Genomic DNA, 13,110 nt, shown 5'->3' with positions numbered 1-13,110 from the left:
ACACACACACACACAGCTTTGATGCTGGTATAGTTTGGGCAGCTTTATGTGCGTTGTGATGGAGAATCTCCTTTAGTCACATGGGAAAATAAATATTTTAACAGACTAACTGCTGAGTTTTTTCTTTCTCCAATTAATTTAAATGGAGCAATTAAGATTTAAATTTCCATAAATAGCTGAGGGAGGGATTGAAGAGTGGAGGGCTGCCTCTGTTACAGTCAAAACAAAAGCCTTGGGATTAACCACCTTCTTAATTATAAATAAAAATATAAAAAATTGCACTTCCTCGCTCCCTCCCATTCTGATTTATAGGCTACACATACACACCATGATTGCTGCAGCTTTTAACCAATGAATTTACAGGATTTTTCCATTATTTTCTCAGTTGTATGGGATAAGGACATTAAAAAATAAATCACAAAAATTTATTGCAAATGTAAAGAACAAATTATTGCAAACTACTTTTTTTTTTTAACTGAGCATAATTAGAACATCATTATATTCAACAGTAACTCACACAACTTTTTACATTTTTATGAATTTACCTGTTTTTTTAAGCCATGAAATCAAACAATATTAAAATGATTAAAACAATACAGGCCTATCCAGGTTTTTCATGACCATACACACTTATTCTGACTAAGTGAAAGAAGGGAGTGGTATAAAAGTGAAACTGAAAATGAGAATTATTTATGTAAGAGGAAAGAGGAGCTAAACCGTCCCCGAAACAATATTTCATAAGAAAAAAACAAACAAAAAAAAGATCTGGTACAAAAAAAAGATCTGGTAAACTGGAGTTTCAGGTTTACGCCGCAGTTTAAGGATGTGCTGCCCTCTGCTGGTAAAGAGATGTAAATGCCTGTTGAAAAAGGAATTATTATGGAAGCCTATTGTTATTATTTTTTAACTCTGTGGGTAAAATGGGCTTCCGTAAGAAATTCGTTATTTTTCTTTAATATAATATAATACTCCAGTTTTCAAATTATTATTAAACAGTTAATATACATCACTTGATTACATAAATAATTGTATGCATCCAACACATGGCTAGATAATAAATCAGCCTAAAATAACGCAATTAGGAGTTGGATATGAAAGAACTGACACAATGGGACACAATGTGTTCGGGTTTTGTGTGCATGTGTCGGGAAAGTCATGCATTTTAGGCTCAAAAATAAAATAAAAGTCATGCAGGGTTGCAATTATACAGATTTCTGACAGCGACATTCAAAGACATAACATCCATAACCTTAAGGAAAAAATTAAATATAAAAATTCTCTATACAACATTAAATTTAAAAGGGAGAAGGTGAGGACAGAAGTAAAGGGCAGAAGGGGTTAATATTCATACAGAGTGCACTGAGAAGGAAAATGGTCTGCATTACTATGGTGATGATCTAATCTCAACCCCTGATTGCCAGGTAATAACCCGTAAACCAAAGAAAACCGTCACAGTTGCTTAGATGTGAGAATCCCATTTAGTTATTGATTCTGTAGTTGATGAGGTGCATCTGCTAAAGGATGTTCAGTGACTGGCTAAAATCTTCAAAGTGGATTCTATTGGATATGAGATCTATGGGCTGTGACTGGCATTCAGGGAAGAGCGTTTTAAGCGAGTTTAAAGACAGACCATTAGGTGGTTTAGCTCATTCTTAATGATTAAAGTCAAGTGTTCGGAGTGGTTCGGTAGAAGATTTCTACACAAAAGCACGCTGTGACTCTAGATCAGATCTGTTTCTTTGAGCTCATTAATGTTGTGCTGTTCCTCCTCAGTGGCTCTCACTAGTCATACAGACGACAGCACTTCTCCAGCAGACTCCCTCCGCTTCTTCTCTGCCCTCTCCAGGTCCAGCACTCGGATCGCTGCCTGCTTGGCCATGAGCTGAGCTTGATCGCTGGGGTACGTCTCTGTGTCCACAACCCGATACGGGTCGATTTGGAAGGGGCTCTTGGAGAGGACGTCGGCATAGCGCCGCTTCAGGTCAGGGTCGGGACAGAATAGATATTCGTACACAGCGGCAGCCAGGATGCCCCCTATTAAAGGGCCCACCCAGTATACCTGAGAGAGAGAGAGAGAGAGAGAGAGAGAAAATAATAAGAAATAATAAATCTTGTTCAAAAATATACTGTGGTATTTTTTTTTAATTGAATGTAATTAAATAATTAAACTTTTAACACAAATTGTGAGTTTTATGATTTAGAAAGAATTAAAGAAATGTTATTCTGTAAAATTAAGATATACAATGATATATATATATATATATATATATATATATATATATAAAGATACTGCACCAGTGTATAATATTTAAGATTTCTTCTAATACACTTCTTTTAATTAAGTTGTATTAATTAATTTAACTTCTCGCTCAAATTGTGAGTTTTAGGATTTTGAAAAAAAAATGAAGAAATGTTATTATGTAAAATTATGTAAAATTAATAAGAAATATTTCAGATTCTGCACCAATTAAGTTTCTTTTCATTCATTTACTTTAAATGTATTAAATTAATTAAATAATGAAAACAATTAAGACATTTTATTATGTAAAAATAATAAGAAATATTTAATATAGATATATCTGCATTTATATGCAGTTGTGGACAGAATTAAAGGCACCCCTTGTAAATATGATCAAAGATGGCTGTAAAAAGTAATTTACATTGTTTATCCTTTTAATCTTTCATTCAAAAAAATTCGCAAAAATCGAACCTTTCATTGAAGTAAAATAATTGAATGTGGGGGGGAAATCACATTATGAATAAATGCTTTTCTCCAAAACATGTTGGCCATAATTATTGGCACCCTTTTATTAAATACTTTTTGCAACCTCCTTTTTCCAACATAACAGCTTAAGAAACAGAGAAACAGTTTTCTCCTATAATGCCTGATGAGTTTGGAGAACAGCTGACAAGAGATCAGAGACCATTCCCCCATACAGAATCTCTCCAGACCCTTCACATTCCCAGATCCATGTTGGTGCTTCTCCTCTTCAGCCCACTCATCAGGTCAGGGAACTGGGACGGTCATGGTAGAAGCTTATTTTTGTGCTCAGTGACACATTTTTGTTGAATTTGATGTTTGTTTTGGACCGTTGTCCTGATGGAAGATCCAACCACGGGCCTTTATAATATTTCTAGCAGAGGCTTTTTTTTAATCTGTTGGTATTTGCTAGAATCCACGATGCCATGTATCTGAACAAGATACAAGATACAGATACAAGCCAAAACCATCATACAGGACTCATCACACCCCGGTCACACACTGTTCAGACTATTGCCGTCAGGCAGGAGATATAGGTCCATGAAAACAAGAACAAATAGACTACAAAACAGCTTTTATCCAACAGCCATAAGTGCATTAAATAATGCTGCTAAATTATAGTCCCCACCACTGATCTGTGTCAAAAGGGCCATGTGCCCTGTTTTTAAATGTGGATGTCTGCATGAGTGTGTCTCCTATGTGTTTTTAGTATTAATGTAGTAGTAGTATTTTTGTATTTTTAGATGTTTGGCACTTGACAAGGACTGTACTTAATTTCGTTGTACCAGTTACAATGACAAATAAATATTCTATTCTATTCTATTCTATTCTATTCTAAGATGTCCAGGACCTCCAGCAAAAAAATAGGCCCACAACATTAAAGATCCAGCGGTATATTTAACTGTAGGCATAGGGTACTTTTATCCCTGTTTGCACCAAACACATCTGATGGATCTGCTGCCAAAAATCTATTCTTTTTAGTTCCATCTGACCATAGAATCCAGTCCCTTTTGAAGTTAAAGTTTGACAACTGAATATACTGGAGTTTGTTTTTGAATGAGAGCAGAGTATTTTTCTTGAAACCCTCCCAAACAGCATATGGTGATGTAGGGGTTGTTTGATTTTTGTTTTGTTTTAGGCTTTCTGAACCCAAGACTGAAGTAATCTCTGCAATTCTCCAGCTGCGATCCCTGGAGAGTCTTTGGCCACTCAAACTCTCCTCCTCGCCGTGCATTAAGACAATATAGACACTCCTTCTCTTCCTGGCAGATTCATAACATCTTTAGTTGATTGGAAGTTTGGAAACTTGGTGGAAATGGGAATTTTCAATGCTTTAGCTATTTTCTTACAGCCACTTTCTATGTAGTAAAGCTCAACAATGTTTTGCAACTATATTCTTTGGTTTTACTCATTGTTATGGATGATTAAGGGAATTTGGCCTTTGAGTTTCCTCATATTTAAACTCCTGTGAAACAAAAAGTCATAGCCAGACAATTTCATGTTCCTAGTTACCCTGGTGTGCTGAGTCAATATTAATGGGAATATGCTTCAGAGATATTTTACTCATAACAAATTCTAAGGGTGCCAATAATTGTGGCCAACGTGTTTTGGAGAAAAATATTTATTTCATAATGTGATTTCCCCCCACTTTCAATTATTTTACATCAATGAAAGGTTAGATATTTGCAAATTTTTTGAATGAAAGATCAAAAGGATACAAAAATGCAGATTTATTTTTACAGCCATCTTTGATCGTATTTACCAGGGGTGTCAATAATTCTGACCACAACTGATAAATAACATAATATAATAATATATATATATATATACAATATTATATTTAATATTTATTTTAATTCATTTAAAATAAATAAGCTCTCTATATATAATGAATATTAAACTTTTCACACAAATTGTTATTATGCTAATATTATAATTTGCAATGAAAAGAAAAATCTATTGAATTTAATAAAATTTAATGTGAAATAGCATATGGTCTCAGATGTTTGGACCCCACTGTGTTAATCATGTTTTGCATTTTGTGTATATGATTGAATATATTGTGAAAAAAACAATTTTGTTATGAAGTATGCCCTTACCTTTCCTTTCCTTCATTATATTTTCAGCCGAGTAAATAATCTGTCCTGCTCTTATATCCGTGTCTGACATATGCATTTTATCAGTGTGACAAGGATATTGACTCCAAAAGTGTGCCAAAACTGGATTACTAACTGCTGTGATGACAGAAATAGAAGTGGGTGCGACTGACTGCATAGCACAGGCCAGATACATTTACCCTGCAAAACCCTGGACAATGTCCAAAAATGCCGTTCATTTTGTTTATCTCATTATTTCCAAATGATTATATATACAGTATAATGATCACCAGCAGCTCTCATTAGTGTAACAGTACCAGAGTGGCCTTCGTGGCTTCACGCCTGATGCATTGCTTTTATTCATAATCTCTAAAATCTTTCATTGATGAAACTAACACCAACAACTTGAAAAGGGTACTGTGTGTAGCATGCTGCAAGTGCGGTAAACACTCCATGAAAGAAATGTTTTGACCTTTCTAATGTTACAGCACCACAGGGGAGACCCTGTATCAACCCTGATGACAGCAGCAGTCACTCAGACGCACCACTCATGAAGATACATAACACTCATATGTGCATGTAGGGAGCACACCAACCAGTGTCATGTACCGGTGTTATTTTGAATGCCACATCTGTCTGCTTTTAAGATTGCTTTGTAATGTTTCAAGGAGAATGACATTTGAAAATCGCACAAGCAAGAGAGCTGCAGTATGCCTTGCAGCCGTTTGATATTCAGCACAACAGCAGGATTGAGAGTATGGTGCTTTTATACAACAGTTCTACACTGAGATATTCAAAATGAATGAATCCAGTATATCAAGATTCATGCCAAAGGTCTGTGGTAGGTCAGAGATAAATGTCTTCATGCGCCAGATATAGTTCAGGCTCCTTTGTAGGAGTGAAACAAAGCCAAAATTCTCTTCTTAAAAAACTTTTGGCATTGAATCAAATTTTCGTCAGCTTCACTTTTATCAATCACAGTTCCAAAGGCCTTGCTGACCTTGAATCTTTATGCACATAAATATCAATGTAGGGTTTAGAAAGAACTTAAAGAGATAGTTTACCCAAAAATTACGCACCCTCAAGTTGTAATGTCGGTAACCAAAATGTTGATGGACCACATTGACCTCCATAGTATTATTTTTTTCCATACTATGGAAGTCAATGGGGCAATGGGCCAGTTTGGTTACCAACATTCTTCAAAATATCTTCTTTTGTGTTCAGCAGAAGAAAGAAATTCATACAGGTTTGGAACAACTTGAGGGTGAGTAAATGATGACAGAATTTTCATTTTTGGGTGAACTATCCCTTTAATGAGTCTTCGTATAGTTTCTCCACACACAGAGAATATATTGTGTGAATCTTACCCAATGGTCCTGCCATTTTCCCATGATGACCACAGGACCAAAAGAGCGAGCTGGATTCATACTGGCTCCAGTGTACGGGATCTGAAACACACAGACAAAACGTGTTACACTTGTTATGAATTGCATGAATTTTGCAACAAAGGTTTATTGGAAATTTTGTGCGATTTCTTGCACAGCACTATGTTATTATGAGTATGACCTCAAAACACTTTTACCCTACAGCGTGATTTGTATACTAATACATTTTGACATTTACATCACATAACCAGCTCCATACGTATGGATTTTCTGATGTAGTAAACTTGCTTTGCAACTTACATGATACAGCACTCCTCAACACTCAATAAGTAGGCTAAAATGCATTGTTCCTTCAGAGAACGTTATCTCATGCTTGCTTTTGTTAACACTATCATTTAGGTTTAGTGTGGTACGTTAATTTCAAACACAATTGAGCATTGACCTTTTATCTCCATTCAACGTAATAAACCAAAATAATAAAACTTTGCCAGAATCATGTTCATATGTTAAAACCAACACACTTTTAGCACCACTCACTGGACATTTCACTCTGAGAGGGTTGTGAAATATGCAAGAAGCAACATGATATTATTTCGCAGAAAAGTCGCCACAGGCACATTTCAAATGAGCCTGGCATGGAATTTTGAGAAGAGACTCTAAAAGGAAGAGCAGAAGAAATGCAAAGAAACAATGTGAGAGATGGGAGGAATGAGTGAGCAGAGTGACAGTGGTTTGGCTCTTTAAATCATAAATCTGCTCTAAAGGGTCTTAAGTAGAGTTTGTCTCAGTGCCAGACCTAAATGCATGAGGGCATGTAGAGGGCATCCCGCTCTCATGCCAACTTTCTTAGCAACACAGATGAGCTTTCATATAAACACCTCACCTGCAGATTCTGCTGGGATTATTGGCATGGAAATAACACTATCACTTGGGATTGTAGCTAGGCTACAAATTCTCCAAAGGAGAACTAAGCAGATACACCTCAAGAGACTAATCTTTATAGGATAAAGATCTTCAAGCACTGCTTAAAAATGTGCTTGACAGTGCAGGATTGAAAATTTCAGTTAAGTTAAAGCGCTCATAAGAAACATGCTTCGGAAAGCGCATGAAATGGCAATGCAATTTTACACAATTAATTGAATGTTTTCTAGTGGTGCAAATCAGGAAATACTCACAGCAAACAGATGGCCGATGCACACCGACAGACCAATAGCCAGCGCTGCCGAACCTTTAAGATCACTGCGCTTGGGGTCACAGGTGGCAAAGACAGTGAAGACAAGCTCAAAAGTGATTATGAGCTCTATCACAATGGCATGACCAGTGGAGATTTCAGTATTGACCTGCAAGGGGCGACAGTGAGATATTTGTATAGCGTGAGCTTTATCGAATACTTGCTCGACACCAGTGTTTTTCAATCATTCTCCTGGAGGCCCCTACCACATACAAATTTTAAGGATCACATCACATTAATGAGACATGCCTAATTTAGGTTATTGAGTACTCTACTAATGACTGATGAGTTTAACCAGGTGTAAAACTTCTAATCAACTGCCTTAAAGCGATTGCCCAAAACCAAAAACTCTGTCATCATTTACTCACCCTCATGTTGTTCTGTATGACTTTTTCTTCTGCCGAACACATTTGTGGAAGATATTTTAAAGAATGACTCGAGTGCTTTTTGCTCATACAATGAAAGTCAATGGGGTCCAAAACAAAACAGGACCCTATTGACTTTCATTGCACGGACAAAAAAAAAAAAAAAGACAAGTCATTTTTGGGTGAACTATCCCTCTAATTAAAAAATACTCACAGAAGTCACTCCCAATCCTCCTCTCACTGATTCTGGTGTCACTCCATACAAGATGGCCGCCCCCACTATTGCCCCCAGGCATTGTGCCAACAAATAAAAAACACCCTTTGCCAGGCTCAGCTTCCGCGTGGCAACCATCGCCGCTGTAACGGCCGGGTTGATGTGGGCACCGCTGATGTGCCCGAAACACTGGACGAGGGTTGCGATGGATAAGCCAAAGCAGAGAGAGATGAGGACGAGGTCGGCAGGTGGAGGGTTCTCCTGTTTTGCTGTCCAGTTGATTGTGGATCCAAGACTAAGCAGCACGAATATTATCATGGCTAAAAACTCCCCCGAAACCGCTCGCCAGAATTCCTGAGTCCACACACCCTTGAAGGCTGCCATGACACGGTTATTGCATGAGCAAGACGACACACACCTCCTTAAAGGAATAAAATAAGAGAGAGAAAAAATGTTAGTGATATGTATTTGTGATTCATACCCATTCATACCATAAGACCACGAGTACACTTCTGGTGTACATTTTTTCTGAATTTGGAATGTCATACTTTTGCTTTAAAGGGGTTATTATTTTAACATGTTCCTTGATGTTCACTAAAAAATTAAAAAAGTATATATATATATATATGGCTCATTTAAGGCTTGTCAGTGAACGGCTGATTTTATGATTAGCTAACGTCACTGCATAAGAAACAGTATCAACACCCACTCGCTATTGCATGTGTGAGTAAGTGTTTTGAAAACATAAACATTATCCATATAAAACCATCATTTACAGACAAAACATTATGAAATCATTTACTCTGCTGTCAGATCCAATACAGTTCGCTGCTTTATCTTTCAACAAAAGTTTGTTTGCGAACTCTCCATTACACTGTGCCTCACTGACAAAACCATAGGCTCCGAACAAACAATATAATACTCCGAAGAGATCCAGGAGGGCATTAAAATAAACCAATAAAACCATCCACTTGTTTCTAACGCCGGGATCTTTCTGAAGCCTGTACAAAGACGCAAACAAGCTGTTTAAACTGGAAGCATCAAATCGAATGTTCTTTCACTCTTCCATTTGTCCTGTTGTCAGGAGACTAAAGTGCGTGGAGTATGCCAGAAACTGAACGCACATCTGGATACTGTATCATGCCTCTCTGGACACAGTCATACGCAACATATAGCCCATGAGATGTCACAGATCCCTCAATATCAAAATGAGTAGTTTTTGGAGGTTCTGGAGGACGGTTTAAGTTACGAAACTTGCAAGATGTTTTAATGGCACAAAGACCTCTAATTTGATTTCTCATGTCATGCCCGCTTTAATTAAAGCATTTAAGCCACATAAACTCCACAAGTTTGTATAAACCTGATGATCATGTGATCCAGCATGATTTGAGATGATCCAAAGTGCATCTTTGTTTTTTTTTACTATCTGTACAGTGGAATGGTCAATGTCACAAATGTACTTGTTTGACCTAAGAACAGTGTCTTACATAATGTTTCTACATGTTATAATGTTTGTTTTAAAAATCTTACAACTTTTTTTTTTTTTATGTCAGATTTGTGAACATTTGGACCCTACTGTAATTGTTATATACTGTGGAGGAAAGAAAATTATTGCATTTAATGAGTGAGAATAGTAAGAGAATATACAGAAAAACTATTTTCAAGCATCCTAGTATAAAAGACTGTTATAGTGTTTTGATCTATTTCTGCATGGTTTTGTTTGTCTCTTCATGCAGTTAATCTGTGCGCTCCTTCCAAGTGGAAATTCATCTAATTAGAGTGGCCTCAGTTTCCTTTCAAAAATTCCACGGAAAAATTCCAATAACAAAATGGATCTATTATTAACCAAACACCAACTGTTCAGTAGGCTATACATCAGAAAAATGCATATAGAATGCACATCATTAGCAACACTAATTACGAGGACACTGAAAACATCACGAGGAAAGAAAAACTAGGCCCTTTGTTGTGGAATATACAAAATACATAAAAAAAGACCATGGTAACCATAGTTTCTAACACGATATCTACAATTATTACTGTAAACTTTGATAACTTTGTATTGTTTACTGTCAGCAACATCAATTTAAAGGTATAGTTCACTTAATTTTTTTATATTCTGTCATCATTTACTCACCCTCAAGTTGTTTCAAACCTTTATGAGTTTCTTTCTTCTGCTGAACACAAAGGAAGATATTTTGAATAATGTCAGAAACCAAACAGTTGATTTACCCCATTGACTATAGTATTTTTCCCCCCTGCTATGGAAGTCAATGAGGTCCATCAACTGTCTGGTTACCAACATTCTTCAAAATATCTTCCTTTGTGTTCAGCAGAAGAAACTCAGATTGTGTTCATACAGGTTTGAACAACTTGAGGGTGAATAAATGATGACATAATGTACTTTTTTAACCATATGCAGAAGATGCAGATGCTTCTTAGTTGTTTGAAACTTTCAAAAACTTTCATTTGGCTTTTACATCCATACTCGAAAAAAAAAAAAAAAACTAGCTAAGACCAACAAAACATCGACTGCTTTAAAATATAGTAGGCTATGCAATAATGCAGAACAGCAAGTGAAAATATCAAGTGAAAATATAATGACTATGGAATTTTGGGGGAAACTGACAAACACTTCCGTCGCAGTTTACATTAAACGGTTCTCTATGAAATAAGATGACGATGATTGGATGATTTTAAACGTTCATTTCGGGGATCAGGGATGTGTTGCCTTGCCTGGCAGGTGAAGCCAACTAAACGTCATGTGAACATTTAACCTTTACAAACCAAAACTTCTTACTATGGAGACAAAATCAACAAACTAACTTACCGAAGAAAGCTACGACTTCTGTTAGGAACCGAGACCCGCGAAAACGCCTTTCTCATCCCTGAACAAGCATCCTCTCAGTGGGAGAAGTCTACCTCAAACAAGACATCTGAACAACAGGATAGGTGTGATGATCAGTTACAGCGCGTGCTCATTTACTGATCAATATGTGTGTGAGTCTTCGTGTTGTTCAGCATCTCCTCCCTCTGATTCACACACACACACGCGCGCGTTTCCCCGGTGCACCTATCAAAACTATTAAGTTCAATTAAACACGACCACATGAAACTACTCGCTGTTACGTGCCTTCGCGTCGTGCTTTTTATCATAACGACAGTAAGCTTTCACTCCTTCCTCAAAGAGCGAGCGGTGCTGCGCATGAGACTAACTAAACACTGTAACAAATTGGGCTATAGGCTATGATCAATAAGTTATGACAACAAATGTTTTTACATTGCTTTAACTCAATGTTAAGTTAAACAATGTTTTAGCTTTTTTTAAATAAGTTTCAACTATTTTTTTAAAGTCAGTTTAATGTAATATTTAATTGAAATGACTTAAACCTCCAAGTTGGTTGTACTTAAAAATTCAAGGCAGCAGCTTTTTTTTATAATGTAACTAACTAACTAACTAATGCAACAAATCTTAAATATTTGTAATAATTCATAATTAAAACTCTAGTATATAAATACTACAACAACAACAGCAATATAAATATGTAGGCCTAGTAAGTAAATAAACAAACAAACAAACAAACAAACAAACAAACAAGCAATGAAAATGAATTGATGAGCCTCAAGAATGCCAGATTATAATTAGGGTGCACTTGTCTGCCTAATTCATATTATGACATTACATTTTTACACTCCTTAGGTATATTTATATGTCCTTGTTTATCTTGATTTATGGAGGGACTTGTGTTTGAACCTCATACATCAGATAGTGAGCTCATATAGAAACATTTTCTATTTTCAATAAACTGGACAAACATGAAACAAAAAATCAAGTTTCTAAATTGCAGACTCTTTATAGGCAAATATTTCTCCACCAATGCAATATTATTTTAAATTAAGAGATCAGTACATCCTATTCTGCACAGTGATCTAGCACTTTTGCTCTTGAACTCACCTGAATCTGTCCAGGGCTCCACAGCTTGTCATGCCTTCCTCAGACTGTCTGGCAGCTTAGTGTGCTCCTCTGTCAGTGTTATGTTACCGGCTCTTCATGGTCAAATCAGAGCGGAGAGACCAAAGCACAGAGAGATGAAGCTTTCGGCACAATTGATCTGACAGCACTGACTAGACCAGTGACACAAACCACTCACACATGCAGCACTCGCCTCATGGTATCGCACACAGATACCATCAAAGGCAAAACTATCTATCTATCTATCTATCTATGAAATATTTAACATCATAACATTATAAATTTGTAATATTTTTGATCAACTGAATGCATCCTTGCTGAATTTAAGTATTCAATTCTAAAAAAAAAACAACTTTACCAACCCCAAATTTTGACTCGGCCTCATCCAAAACACCCAGTCTCGTTGATGCAAATATTTTCCTTTGCATTGTGCGGTACGCACAATATATATTAGATGTGTCCCCTGAGGATGAAAAAAGCTCTGATTTGTTTCTTGTGCCCAGAGTCAATTGTAACCACTTCAGACACAAAACAACAGTCCATTTCCAAGCACAACACCTCAGAGTGCTGTAACCTCACAGTGCCACAGTCTGGACGGGGCGTAAAAGTGAAGAATTCTTCCCACCTGAGTGTTATCAAGTGAATATGTTCGTTGAACTGAATGTGTGACTCTAAAGGAGTGCTGTTTGTGTGTATGCCTGTCTGTCAGGATCCAACAGATTTTCTGGTTGAGGTCGAATGCATTTGTTTAACTAGTTTGTGAAAAGCCTTTGAAGAGAATCATGTCCGATGGAGAAAATGCTGAAGGATTCGGGGTGTCGGAGGGCTGCCAGAAGAACTGTCATTGTAGTGTGGGAAGCAGCTGTTTAATTCTCTCTCTCTCTCTCTTTTTTTGATTGGCAGGGTTATATGAAAGGTGTGAACATTCACTGGGACGTCTGTTAAATAAATAATGGAATATGCTGCTGAATATTACGGGCAGTGTGTGAATGTGTTATATCCTCTCAGAACTTGATGTGCTCATTAGTAGGAGACTCGGAAACAATTCCTCATTGTGTATTTGTGTGTCACACACAAGTGTAAAC

General features: G+C 36.7%; 1 protein-coding gene across 2 annotated transcripts; it reads right to left on the bottom strand.

Annotated features, from left to right (window-relative positions):
• Positions 1-1,126: 1,126 nt before the first annotated feature.
• Positions 1,127-12,170, bottom strand: aqp4 (aquaporin 4). 2 transcript variants are annotated; one of them, XM_084432530.1, is made up of 5 exons: positions 12,008-12,170; positions 8,053-8,473; positions 7,418-7,582; positions 6,225-6,305; positions 1,127-2,059 (listed from the first exon to the last, which is right to left on the bottom strand). In XM_084432530.1, the coding sequence occupies exons 1-5, from the start codon at positions 12,037-12,039 to the stop codon at positions 1,787-1,789; spliced, it is 972 nt and encodes a 323-aa protein (XP_084288656.1). In that variant the 5' UTR covers positions 12,040-12,170; the 3' UTR covers positions 1,127-1,786. The 2 variants fall into 2 exon arrangements, with proteins under 2 accessions (XP_084288656.1, XP_084288655.1); XM_084432529.1 differs by lacking the exon at positions 12,008-12,170 and adding an exon at positions 10,883-11,236 and having other exon boundaries at positions 1,668-2,059.
• Between the last annotated feature and the right edge of the window lie 940 nt (positions 12,171-13,110).

The sequence above is a fragment of the Rutilus rutilus genome (assembly GCF_951802725.1).
Source record: "Rutilus rutilus genome assembly, chromosome: 15".
Lineage (NCBI taxonomy): Eukaryota > Metazoa > Chordata > Actinopteri > Cypriniformes > Leuciscidae > Rutilus > Rutilus rutilus.
The sequence above is the reverse complement of the archived record's forward strand: the minus strand, read 5'-3'. Positions and strand labels throughout refer to the sequence as shown.

Excerpts from the sequence above, each read along its gene's own strand:
- aqp4 (XM_084432529.1), bottom strand. The coding sequence starts at position 10,938 with ATGAGAAAGGCGTTTTCGCGGGTCTCGGTTCCTAACAGAAGTCGTAGC. Across the intron at positions 8,474-10,882 it reads AGAAGTCGTAGCTTTCTTCG|GAGGTGTGTGTCGTCTTGCT; the intron begins GTAAGTTAGTTT and ends TATTCCTTTAAG. Across the intron at positions 2,060-6,224 it reads GAAAATGGCAGGACCATTGG|GTATACTGGGTGGGCCCTTT; the intron begins GTAAGATTCACA and ends TCTCTCTCTCAG.